At 45.6% G+C, this 13,122-nt stretch overlaps 1 protein-coding gene across 1 annotated transcript in view; it reads right to left on the bottom strand.

The window, feature by feature from the left end:
• The window catches only part of Ankmy2 (ankyrin repeat and MYND domain containing 2), a 43,642-nt gene that overhangs the window by 5,621 nt on the left and 24,899 nt on the right, over window positions 1–13,122 (bottom strand). Inside the window, exons 5-7 of the mRNA XM_050158690.1 lie at window positions 7,673–7,833; window positions 3,740–3,954; window positions 2,936–3,071 (exon numbers count right to left, since the gene is read on the bottom strand). Of these exons, the coding sequence (XP_050014647.1) occupies window positions 2,936–3,071; window positions 3,740–3,954; window positions 7,673–7,833 (512 nt within the window). The remainder of the gene's footprint in view (window positions 1–2,935; window positions 3,072–3,739; window positions 3,955–7,672; window positions 7,834–13,122) is intronic.

Below are 13,122 nucleotides of genomic sequence, written 5' to 3'. Positions count from 1 at the left end.
CTACTGCTAGGGCACGGCTGTGCATGTGATCTACTGCTAGGGCACGGCTGTGCATGTGATCTACTGCTAGGGCACGGCTGTGCATGTGATCTACTGCTAGAGCACGGCTGTGCATGTGATCTACTGCTAGAGCATGGCCATGCATTTGATCTACTGCTAGAGCACAGCCAAGCATGTAAACTATCCCTATCGAGAGAAGGACCAGAAAGAGCAAACCTTACCAAACATGGGCTGTAATCTACTTTTGGGCATGCTGATGCTGACACTGAAAATGGCAATGCTACTCTGTAGAGTAAAAACTTTAGAGTCAAAACAAGAGTTTTAAAACTTGATAGACAAGGCAAACCCTCTGCCATATAACTTGCTACAGTGCTCCACTGAGATTCCCTAGAGAAAGCCATGTGTCACACTTCCTGTTGAGGTCTATCAGGAGAAGCCAGAGTCTCACACAGAGGGAACCAAAACCTGTGTATCGGGGACCCAGACACCAGAACTGGCAAAAGCAACAGTGGTTGTCATGGCCACCAGTCTGCAACCCTCACATTACAGCAAGGAGCTGGTGTTACCTTAGAGGTGTAAAAATCTGCAGCACCACAAAATTCATTGGTGGTAGCTTTCTGGGAAACCAAATGGTAAGCTTTCAAAAAGTATTTTAGAGCACTTGCTTCTTGGACGGGGGACTAGAGTACGTCTTTGTGCATGCCAGGCGGGTGCTCTATCGCTGAGTTACATCCTCCGCATTCTTTTTACTTTTTATTTGGAGACATGATCCTATGAAGCTACTTATCTTCCTTGTAAATCTGCTCAGTAGCCCAAGCAGACCTTGAACTTGTAACTCTCCTGGCTTAATCCCAAATAGTGAAAATGTCAGGCCTGGCCTCTTAGGTCCAACTCAGAATATATAACTATTAAAGGACAAAAACCTTTGAAAGGGAGATCTTTCAAAATGACATTAAATGCTACTCAACTTTATTACTAACCTTTCCTGACTAAGTAAACCGCCAAGAAAAAAAAAACATTAAACATCATACTTTATAAGACATAATTACTGTTTCGTGAGGCTAAGATGAAATGCTGACATGCTCTGACTCTAATAAAAATTGTTTTTAATTTGACTGTATTGTGTGGGTGTGTACCAAGGCTGCACAGGTGGAGGTCAGAGGACTAACAGTGGACGTCAGTCTGTCCTTCACAGACCACACATAACTGGCTCGTCACTACCTCCACAAATGGCAAACATGAGTCAGTTTCCTGGAACTTAAAACACAAATTTTACCTTATCTACCTGATACTAAGTGGCTCTCTGTGATCAAAATCAAGTTTTCAGGCCTGCTGGCACGTCTCTTTACCTGCTGAGCCTTCTTGCTGGCCCCATAAACAGAAAGCTTATTCTTGAAAAAAAAATTTTTAATGTGTGCATTTGTGTGTGTGTGTGTGTGTGTGTGTGTACACTGGCACATGCAGGTCATGTCATACACACGGGGATCAGGCACAACTCAGAGCTGGTGCTTCTCTTCCACCATTGGATAGGATGACTGAACTCAGGTTATCAGCGGCTGCCCTCTGAGGCACTGAGGGTTTATTTGAAAACCTGGGGCTGCTGGGTTTGTTGCTCTGTTTTCTCTCAGTTACCACTCACCAGCGCTGGGCACTCTGCATGACAACCACCGCTAGCCACTTCGCTGACATGACTCTCCAAATGTCTCACCAACAGAGAGCAATTTAGTTTGCATGTAAATAAGAGACAACCTTATTCCAGTGAACATGCGAGCAACCCAGACTGTGTGGAGAGCACCTTCCCCGCGGGGTAGACTGCTGTTCTTTCTGCCTGCCTGAGGAGGGAATGTGTCCCACAGGCAATGTCTGACGCCTTGGAAGTCAGTGCACACAAACATGCCTGGGGGGGGGGGGGCTATGTGGTTGAGGAGCAAGGACGAGCGGGAGGATTCCTTAGTCCATTCCTGAGCCATCGCGCCTGGTCTGCTAGCTTTGGTTACTTCAGTGTATGTGACAGAAACCCTTACTGATTCAACTGTTGGCCATAGCTTGCTATGGTCATCCGCAATCATTTACCTTCACAATTTGCTGCCCAATCTTTTAGAAGCCCACATGGCAAACAGCCAACTGTACTAAAGAAAGAAGAGTGCTTCTGTGTAAAAGGACCAGGGCCGTGCGATACAAATGAACCACTGCCCAGGTTTAATCGTGTCACCTGGAGTGCCTGGATGAGGATGACAATACAGCAGGTTCAGAGAAGTGAACAGAGGAAACCATGTTGTTGGGACTGCATCAGGCTAAAGGCTAACACAGGATTTGGTTGATATGCCTGTAAAAGCATGAATCGGCACGGTGAACAGAAAACTATTCTAGACAGGGAAAGCATAAAGCACCTTGTGAGACAGCGCTTAAATATATGACGGAAAGAGGAAGCCATGTAAGACAATGGCAGTAAAATTTACCTCTAGAAAAATAACAGCATGTTCTGGTTGTATGTTTGTTTTTTTTAAAGTATAGAACATTCCTAATAGAGGCACTAAAGTCGCACAGAAGAATCTCGCCCTTTGCGACTGCTGTCTGCAAGCCCAGCCAGCCTTGTGTTGGCTCACCCAGCTGTGGCCCATAGCCTGAACTCTGGTGCCCTAGAGGACCAGTCTGTGCACTACTAATTCTTGCAGCCAGCAAGGCGCATGTGTGAGCCTCTAGCCCTGGGCAGATGGCTATCCACCTGGTACAGCATTCACAGAGCCGTACGATTTCTTTCTCTTAGAACTACCTACTTTCCGATGTGGAAAAACGCTGCCAACTTATTTCCAGTTTGGCTCCTAAATGTTTCCCGAAACAATAAAAGCAAACAGTAAGGAGAACTTGTCGTTAGGTCACAGCAGGCGGTGGCTGGGTATTACTGGACAGTTAACACAGGGGAGAGGAGCCTTACAATTTCCACCGGAGCAATGCTTCGAACCAGCTGCTGGAGGAGCGTGGCTTCACAGTACGGGAACTTCCTGATGCTCTCTCTGATCAGCTTTTCCTGATACACTGGGAAGCCATCGGATGCTCTGCCTTTCAACAGGCTGAAGGACAAGGTTTAAAGAGTTCAAGGTGAATCATTACAGCAACTCCCTCCTAGGAAGACCCAAAAGCTTTTAGCAGTCTCCTGTTAATTGTTGGGCTCTTCTCAAATCTCATGCAGGGGGACTCAAGTTATCCAACCTCAACAGTAGGCCCGAACAAGTTTCCAAGTTCTAATACGCAAAAGTGACACCTGCCTCAAGGGGCTAAGCGCTGTCATCAGGCTAGCCAGCTACTATGACCTAGTCAGCTGTCCCCAGGAGGAACGAGAATTCTCAATGAGCCTCGTGACTCAGTTCCTTCTTCACAGTAAAGCTGCACTCTAGTGAGATCCCTGTGGTCAGAGGGCAAAGGTCACACTCAGCCCTGCCAGGTGTGGTAACTGACACAGGAAGAGTAGGGCAGCTAAGTCACAATACACTTAATCTCATCAGGTGGGCGTCTTATCCAGGTCACTGATCCACTGTGAAAGATTCCTCAAGAGTCAATTAGTAAAAACAACAAAATTACCAAACTCTGTCTGGGTCTAATATTGTCCCTTGTTTCTGGGAGACAACACGTGACTCCAACAGTGTCCGCTGCCGCTAAAATATAATCTTTACCCATGGCACCAGGCTTCCTATAAGGAGCGTGTTGCGCGTATTTCCCCATGGCATGGTAGAAGCCAGACCTTTTGATCAGGGTATCCAGCTTATTCTCCCCTTCCTTGAGGAAGCCAACGCATTTCTGGAAGATGCAGCTGATGTAATGCATCTTCATAGCCAGCACTTCGTTCATGTCTCTCTGCTTCATGCACTTCTCGCAGATCAGATCCAGCACCTTGTAGCATTTCCCGAGAGCGGCTGCTTCTGCCAGCAGAGGGTTCTCATTCACCAGCATCACAATCTAGAAGAAACGCCACCGAATTGAAATCCCACGAAAGCTGTCTCCATGCACAGAGAGGGGCAGAGTGCAGCTGAGGCCCAGACCGCCCAGGGTCTTCTTAGAATCACACACAAAACTGCACAAGTCAGATCAGAAGGCACATCGTTACTATTCTGCATTATAAAGCAGATCCAGTATTAGGGAATTTCCTGACATTAAAATTAAAATGTGGTCTGTCCTCTACCTGTACTGAGGTGCTGGGAAGCCTCCCAGCACACAATGTAGTGTCTGAAGAAACGCTCTATAAATGATAACAGTGTCGCGTACCTCTCATTACACACAGAACAGTATCACAGAGCAAACAGTGACTTCAGGTAGCATCACTAAACTCAATAACCCCATACATAGGAAAACAGCAACTCTCCCCTACTCTCCTCCTTCCCTTTTCCTTTCTTCCTTTCCCCTCCCTCCTTTCCTTTTGGGTTCTGAGACAGGTGTCATGTATCCTACCATCCTACCTAGACTGGCCTTGAACGTGCGATGTCAGGATGGCTCTGAATTTCTGACCCTCCTGCCTCCACAGCCCGAGTGCTGGGTTACAGGTGGGCACTGCCATGCCCCGTTGATGAGGTGCTGGGAACTGAACCTTGGGCTCCCTGAATGCTAAGCAAGTGTTCTGTTACTGAGTTAGCTCCCTAGTCCTCAAACTCCTACTAATTACAAGAAAATCAGGTCTCTACAGAGGAAGTCTAGAAACATTACAGGTTTTTACTTTCCACTTAGCTACATCTCTTTGCAGAAGTTTTCCTTAACATGAGTCCAGTCATTGTACTGTAGATACAATACTGCAATTATGTTAAAATGGAACCCAGAAACAGCTTTAAAAGGGAGAGGAGTAGGGAGTTATTCAGCCTTGTACACTACGAGCCCTACATTTCCTACTTATGGACTAACTAAGCTCCAATTTCATGCAATCAGAAGTGATTTTATGACCCTTGTCACAGGGTCTATGACTTGCAGTTAGCCTGCAGAAGACCACCTACAGGCCCCTGAGGGCCCAATCAGGATGAAAACATGCATGATTGGCCAGTGTATCCAGCAGTCAGGACTTTGTAACCTGTGTGTTTCAGCTCAACACATGTGCTAAGGAGGAGAGTTTGAGGATGACATTCTCTTCAGACATGAAGAAAAAGCATCTGTGAATTGGCACAATGCCCATTACCTGCTTTCCTGAAAATCTAACATAGATATAAGGGCAATAAGAAATTATCTTTGACATTACTCATATTTTCTTAAGATCCAGCACATTATAATAAATTATCAGACTTCATAAAGTAAGCAAAATTGAATCTTTATTAGTAAATTTGCTGATTATTCTCCTTAACAAAAACAAATCATCTGCGGGGACCGGAGAGATGAGCATCTCAGTGGTTACGAACACCGGCTGCTCTTCCAGAAGATCCATGATGCAGCCCAGCACCACACCGCGGCTCAAAGGCAGACACAGCTCCAGTTTCTGTGGCTCAGATGCTGTCCTCTGGTGTCCACAGGTACCAGGTACACAGATGGTGTGCTTACACATATGCTAAGAGCACTGGCTGCTCTTGCAGAGGACCCAGGTCTGGTTCCCAGAACCCACATGGCAGCTCACACTTGGCTTTATTTATTTCACAAAACAGAACTAAAATTTAGGAGACTATGACCAACGGCTACAGGATTAGTGAAACACGCCCACCCACAAAGGAATATTCACACTAGTGTCCTTCCTCTCCCCCGCGATGCGGGAGGAGATAAAGAACACCTCCACCATGCCCTGTCAACAGAAGCAGTGTGTCCCTTTCAGCGGAAATCAAGATGCATCCTGCGTCTCTGAGGACAGCTAGCAAAGAATACGCCCCTGTGGTAGCATCTTCCATTCTTCTCACTCTGTTCCCCCACCCCCCATTTCATGAATTTGTCAACAGTCTTTGAAAAGCCCCTGCACAATGAAGGGCTAGAGCATCACCACCTGCCTGCTCTTCCCTCCCAGGCCTTCTCGATGCTACTGCGATTTTTCCAGAGATCGTGTTTTTCTCCTAGATAACCATTATTGTCTGGGCATCGGCACACAACTCCCCAAGTCATTTTGAAAACAAATACATTGCTGTGGCAGCCGTGTAACCTACATGCAAACACAGCTGTTCTATGCACAAAAGCAATGGAAAGGTGAAGCTGGAGGAGATGAAAGACAGAGGTTCAGGTGAATGACTTCTGTTCCTATGGTGAGCAGGCTGGGTCTCGAGAAAGGACCACAGTGCCAAGCCTCTATAAGGACTCAATCATGTCAACCATCTCAGATGCTTTTATGTTGCCTGCATACGTAGGCAATCCTCTAATTTACTCATCGGGTATATATCTGCAAAGATAACTGGAAATAGGACAATTTTAGGACATTCAGCAGACATAGTGGGTGCTATACAAACGTCAGACAGGATTCCAGAACCTCACTGCAATCTGAAGGCAAAGAAACAGGTATGAAAGTCAGAGAGAGAGAAAGGAAAGGAGTAGGAAAATCTGGAGAGAAAGCAAGGGACTCCACTCCAAAGTGGAACAGGGTGTGCTGACTGCAGCCTCAGAGTCATTCTCTGCATCTAACCAAGAACCCAACTGGCTGTTGCCTATAAGCCCATGGAAAAGGAGCTTCTGATACCCCTGGGAGTTCTCAAGGACGGCTGAAATGCCCAGGAGGGAGCGGAGGACTTTAAAGGTAAACTCTAAGCCTCTTCTTCTTCAGATTTATTATGCAGCTTCTGTTGTTAAGAAGAAAGGAAGGAAGGAGCCAGTTGGCGCACGCCTTTAACCTCAGCACTCAAGAGCCAGAGGCAGGCAGATCTCTGTAAGTTTGAGGCCAGCCTAATTTCAGAACAGCCAAGGCTGCACAGAGAATCCCTGTCTGGAACAACAAACACTAAACGGACTGAAGATGTAGAAGGTGGCAGGAAAAATAACTGAGAACAGCCCTTGAAACGTATACCAAACAACTTGAACTCTGATGTCAAAGCGACAATTGGTTTAACTTCACCAACTGCATCGTCAAAAGCAGCACAGAGCACCTGCACTGAAAACCTGCTCGTGTTTAATGGAAGGTTGCGCCTCTGAGCAGTCCGAGGGTAAGTATTGCTATACAAGTCACCTGCATTCATGCTACCAGGCCTCATACCGGGCCTACCATACTCAGCACGGACTAAGGCACAGAACACTTTCTTCCTGAGAACTTTTCTCGTTCAAGGGAACCACCTCATTTCCTCAGAAGGTTGTTCTTTCACTCTGGGGACAGGTCCAGGTCAATGACATACTAAAGAACTTCCACTCTCTCGGGGCTGGAGTCAGGCTGTCTGCAGCGATGCCTGGGGATAAGGTCAAGTTAAACAAGGCTAACGCTTCTCTTCTTGGCCTCTTGCCCTGCTTCTCTTGCTTTCCCTCACCAGCTCCTGGCGTTCACTGAGCATACTCCCGCAATGACTCAAGCAGACACGGGAGCTAGCTGTAAGCGCCTCATCTACAGGATTCCCACCGAGATAATGACCACCCTGTGCCATGAGAACAGTTTAAACATTGTAGCAACACTGATAGAGACCCAGCAGCATGGAAACAATTTAAACATTGTAGCAACACTGATTGAGGACCCACTGGCCTGAGAACAGTTTAAACATTGTAGCAACACTAATCAGAAAAGCAGCTACACCAGACACCAGGCTACCTTGACTGGATGGAGGTTGGTCGTGGTGATGACTTTGTGCAGTGGTCCTGCCAGCTTTGGAGGCAGTTTTGGCTCTTTATCCAATCCCTGGGGTTTAGTGTAATAATCCAGCCTCTCTCGAGGGAAGAAATTGTTGATTATAGCCACACAATCGTGCTGACCTTTAAATAGAAAAACAAAAACGTTGTTATTTTATCATTAAACACGGGAGACTGGGTTGTTTTTATGACCTGACTTTGCTTTTGGAGTAAATATGTACAATGTTTTTATTCTTTGGGAAGAGAGTAGAGAAGGGGAGGAAAATATTTCAGAGAACGTTTGTAAGCATCTTAGACAGATTACCAAAAATGTATTCAACTTAAAAACAACCCTAAAATTATTTCATAAAAATTATGATCAAGGCCAGCCCAGTAAGTTTCAGGACAGTCAGGACAGTTCCACAGAGAAACCCTGTCTCAAAAAACAAAGGCAACAACAACAAAAATTTCTTCTTCCACCCTGACACCCATGGTACTCATTTCTCCCAGTGACCTACAAGTAATTTACATATTATTTAAATATGTTTTATGCAAAGTATCTCAGCTGTAATCATTAATATTATCAAGTAAACCCCACCCACCTTGTGAAATGAAGTATTTTGCTCCCTTGAGCTTGGAATCAACCCTCACAGGTTGCTAAGCCACAACCTTGAGCTATTTCTTGGGTTACACAGAACCTTGCTGTTCTGCTACACTGGTGTCTCTGCAGGAAAGTCGCTGGCCTGCCTCTGCTACCCTCCACCCACTGCTCCCTCTCCACTCTCTAGAGCCAGGAAGTGGCCACTCTGGGCAAGCAGGTAGAATGGGCAGGGCACATTCCTGAGCAGTGGCTCTGGCTCTGGCTGTCTCCTCTCTGCTTGTCCAGCGCTAAGGGATACGAGGCAGCCAGTCCTGAAGAGAGTGGTCCAGCATGGTTTGCCTGCCTGGCTCCTGTCCCTGTGTACAAAGTCCTGGAAGTGCCTGTGACCCTGTCTATCACAATGACTGCAGGCAGGGAAACTGCACTCCTGGCCATCTGCCCCTCTCCTGCCCGGGTACCCATTTTGCCTGTCACTCAGCATTCCTGAGAAACTGAGGAGTAAAATGATTCCTGCTTGGGCCTAGACCAAGGACGCATAGGAACAGACACTGCAGCTTTTTGTGCCTCTGGCCCACAACCCTGGCTTTACCTGGATGCCTAGAAAATGCTAGCTGAAGAAGAGTGACCGTGCAGTGGCCCTACGAGCCGGCTTCTGGTGTCTGACCCCTGCTGATGCCAACGCAGCTGCTGCCACAAACACAGATCTCAAACAACCACCCAAGAGAAAAATGACAAAGGGAGTCATGGTAGAGCTTGTGATACCCAGGAAATCTAACAGCGGAAAGAAAAAAGAATTCAGTACAGATGGCAGTATCACTGTGTGTGTAAGTTGCTGTTAAATGCCAAACCATCAGTGCCGTTCTAGTTTGGGAGGGAAATGAGAATCAGAGTCCCTTCTCCTCTTCCTTCTTTTTCCCCTCCTTGATGTCCTCTTTTCACCTATGAGAAAATTCTTGTGCCTGTCTTGAGAAGTCAACCACACACTGAAAATCTAAGATCAGCCAAGGTGCTGTGCTGAGAAAATGGTGTCTACTTCCAGCATCTTCTAGGAGAAAATCAGCATTCCATTGAGCAAATGTCCTAATTGTTGGACTCTAGCGTCCAAACACCGAGGAGGAGTCACCCCCAGAAACCATCTCACACACCACAGCCAATGCAAAAGCATGAGGATTTTATTAATTCTGTCATGACAGGGTCCCCCAGCATTCGGGAAGCTGAGAGACCTCTAATAGCTGGTACAGTCTACTTTTAAAGGGGCCACAGAAGCAAGGGGGGTTGTTCTTTGACTATTCTGATTGGCTTATTCTAAAGGGCTATTACCAATAATTGACTGGAGAGCTGTTGCCAGATCAGATGAGGTAAGAGGTCATTTTGACCCCGTTTCCCAGGGGACCGAACCAAAACATACGTATATGGGTAATTGTTCGGGAACTGAGTACCTGCGAGTGTAGCTGTTAGGTCCTTGGTTCCCAGGGGAGGAGGGGAAGCACTATGGCACAGAGGCTGAGAGGATTCAGAATTGTCAAAAATGGCTTCAGGATTGTCCTAAAGTCTTACATCAGAACATCAAAGTCAGTGCAAAAGTCTGTGAACTGACAGAGGCAGGTTCAGAAACGAAACAGCTGAGGGCAGCTGCACTGTTTCCTTCCAGGTAACTACACAACACAGAGGTTCGTTGGCCTGATACAATGTTCAAATATCCAGCAAAAGTATCAAGCCAGATGTGCCAAGACATAAATGCTCAGAAGAAAGGAACTATTGTTTCCATCATTCCCTGAAACAGGAGATTCCAGTGGAACTTGGGCTGTGTTGGTGAGGGTTTCTAGAGAGGTTTAAGTGAAAACCAGGACCCACTCTTTTGATGTGCCTGGAACCATCGCAGGAATGGGAGTCCCAGAGTAAGACAGGGGGTGGTGTCTCAGAATCCATCGCTTTTCTGACTACAGACACAGGGTGACAGCCATGATTTTCTCACCACGGTGAGCTGCATTGTCTCAAATCATGAGCCACAAACCCCTCCTTCCATCAGTTGTCCTGGTACTTCGTCTTAGGAAGGAGAAGAGTGACTAATTCTGGACAGTCTACATACCATAGATAAGATATCTGCTATCTAACAATGATCCTGTCAGAGAAAAGGCTGAACCCAACTCATTAGCTACAAGTTATTAGACTGGCATATGTGTAAAGTTTATCTTTGTAAATTTAATTTTATTCAATTGTTGAAAACACTGCATAAAATTATAAAGAGGTTTTAAGTCTTTATTTTGATTTAGGAATTCTGATTAGATGTAATTAAAGAGTATAATCACTAAGAAGATATACTATGGGGGGGGCAAGTGCAATTATCATGGATTTAGTCGAAATGTTTCTCACAGGCTTGTGTGGCTCAACAGTTGATCCCTAGCTAGGGGCCCCGCTTGGGGAGGCTGTGGAACCTTTGGCACAGATGGTCCCAGGGCTGGGCCTTGGGGTTCTAGCCTGGTCCTGTTCCAGTCTGCCCTCTGTTTCCTGGTTGGCACCATGGGACAGGCAGCTGCTTGCTCTCCTGCTGCCTCTCTGCAGAGCCAGCCCTTTGCCACACTTCCCCACAAGGGTGTACTCTAACCCCTGAAATGCAAAGTTCCAGCCCAGCGTCTTGTTGCAATGCTGAGATGTAGGTCTTCTCAATAACAGAGACCCACCAACAAGTCTAAGTAAATATTTTTACACTGTAAGGATGAACTGAAGCTCAAACTTTTCTAGAATCAAAGAAGAAGAACTTAGGAAAAAAAAAACCTGAATTCTCATTTTTAAAACTAGTGTTGTGGAAGGCTGCTTGTTCATTTTCCAGCTGCCCAGACTCTGGAAATAACTACACAGAAACTGTATTGTATTAATTAAATCACTGCTTGGCCTATTAGCTCTAACTTCTTATTGACTAGCTTTTTTTTGTTTTTGTTTTTCAAGACAGGGTTTCTCTGTATCTTTGGAGGCTGTTCTGGAACTAGCTCTTGTAGACCAGGATGGACTCAAACTCACAAAGATCCGCCTGCCTTTGCCTCCTGAGTGCTGGGATTAAAGGCATGCACCACCACTGCCTGGCTTTGACTAGCTTTTACATCTTAATTTAACCCATTTCTATTAATCTGTGTATTACCACATGGCAGTGGCTTACCAGCAAAGTTTCAACATGCCTGTCTCTGGCAGGTCCATGGCTTCTCTCAGCCTCTGCCTCCTTTCTCCTAGCATTCAGTTTAGTCTCCCCCTACCCCTGCCTACCTCCATTCTGTTCTGTGCAGGTCCAAGACAGTTCTTTATTAACCAGTGGTATTCACAGCATACAGAGGGGAATCCCCACATCAAACTAGAATTTAGTAAACTGTAGTACAACTTTGAAATGAACAGAGAGAAAAGAACTGCAAAATAAGTGTCAAGGGACAAGCAAAAAAGAGAAAAAGTACATTCCAGAAAGACCATTTAGTTGTGGTGGGTTTCAAAAGACAATCTACATAACTCATCTGAAAAGTGCTGCAGCAGAGACCTGAATGAAAACAGAGATCCTAGAAGCCAACAGAGAGAGAGCAGAGGAGGCACTCGGCCAGGTAACCTGAAGGGGGGGGGGAGTGACTGAGAAACCATCACAGCCAGAGGACTGTTAAAGATGTGACATCCTGCCAAGGGTGTTCTGGAGCAACGGGCACAGCAAATACTAGACTGTGCCAGTAAGGTGCACAGCAAGGAGCCACAGGCACAGAGGTTAAGACAGTAGTGCAGGAGGCAGGGAACGAAGGCCTAGAGGTGGGGCCAAGCCAAACACAGAGGAGAGGAATGAGGAGGGATGGCTGTTGGGCAAGCAGTAAGTACCTTGAGCATAGAGGGCAGAGTGTGACGCAGAAAGGTATAGCTTCCACCATGACAGTTACATTAAATAAACACACACACAAACATACACACACACACACATCACCAAATAAAATTTGGAATTAGATATGAGAAATTATCTTTATGCTTATAAGTTCCACTATTTAGATAAAATCTAGTAGTAGCTGCCTGTAATCTAACAGTTGGGATGTGGAGGCCAGAGAATTGAAAGTTCAAGTTCATTCTTAGCTACATATTAATTTTAAAGTTGGTCTACACTATATGGGATCCTGCCTCAAAAAACAACAAACAAACAAACAAAACCCCACAGTGGAGCTGAAAAAGAAAAAAGACTGGAAAAGAGGAAGAAAAAAAAAACACAGACGAGGAATCAGATGGGTCACTGGGTAAAAGTGCTTGTCATACAAGGAGCTGAAACTGAGTTCCCAAAAACCACACACAAACCTGACTTGTCATGAAAGCCATTGTGATCCCAGGAAATTAATAATAATAATAATAATAATAATTAAAATTTAGTATTCCTCTGCTTCATCCATGACATAATGAGCTGGACGCAGCAGAATGTAGGGGTGGAAGTGAGAATCCTCAAAATAAATAGGACATTAACTGGAAAGTACTTATTGAGAAGCCTTTTGAAAACCGGCTGATACGATAGTCAGTGTGGTGGGCTAAACATGGTGTGCTGAAACGGGATGGTGATGTTAGAAGACAGTCTAGTGGTCAATTAAAAAACAATTAATTCTGTGAGTACAAAAAGAACTGTTTTAGCTGGGTGTGTGATGCGCCCCTATAATCCCAGCACTTGAGAGGCAGAAACAACTGGATCTCTGAGTTCGGTCCAGCTCCCAAAAGGAGGCCTGCAGTTGTCCATAACTCCAGGACCAGATCAGCGTGCACATGATGCATGCACATATATGCAGGCAAAACACACAAGTTAATATACACATTAAAAGAAAAAAGCAAAACTCTCA

Source organism: Alexandromys fortis, unplaced genomic scaffold (genome assembly GCF_014885135.2).
Source record: "Alexandromys fortis isolate MF-2015 unplaced genomic scaffold, M_Fortis_MF-2015_v1.1 scaffold_101, whole genome shotgun sequence".
Taxonomy (NCBI): Eukaryota; Metazoa; Chordata; class Mammalia; order Rodentia; family Cricetidae; genus Alexandromys; species Alexandromys fortis.
Note: the sequence above shows the minus strand (reverse complement) of the source record. Positions and strands in the feature narration are given on the sequence as shown.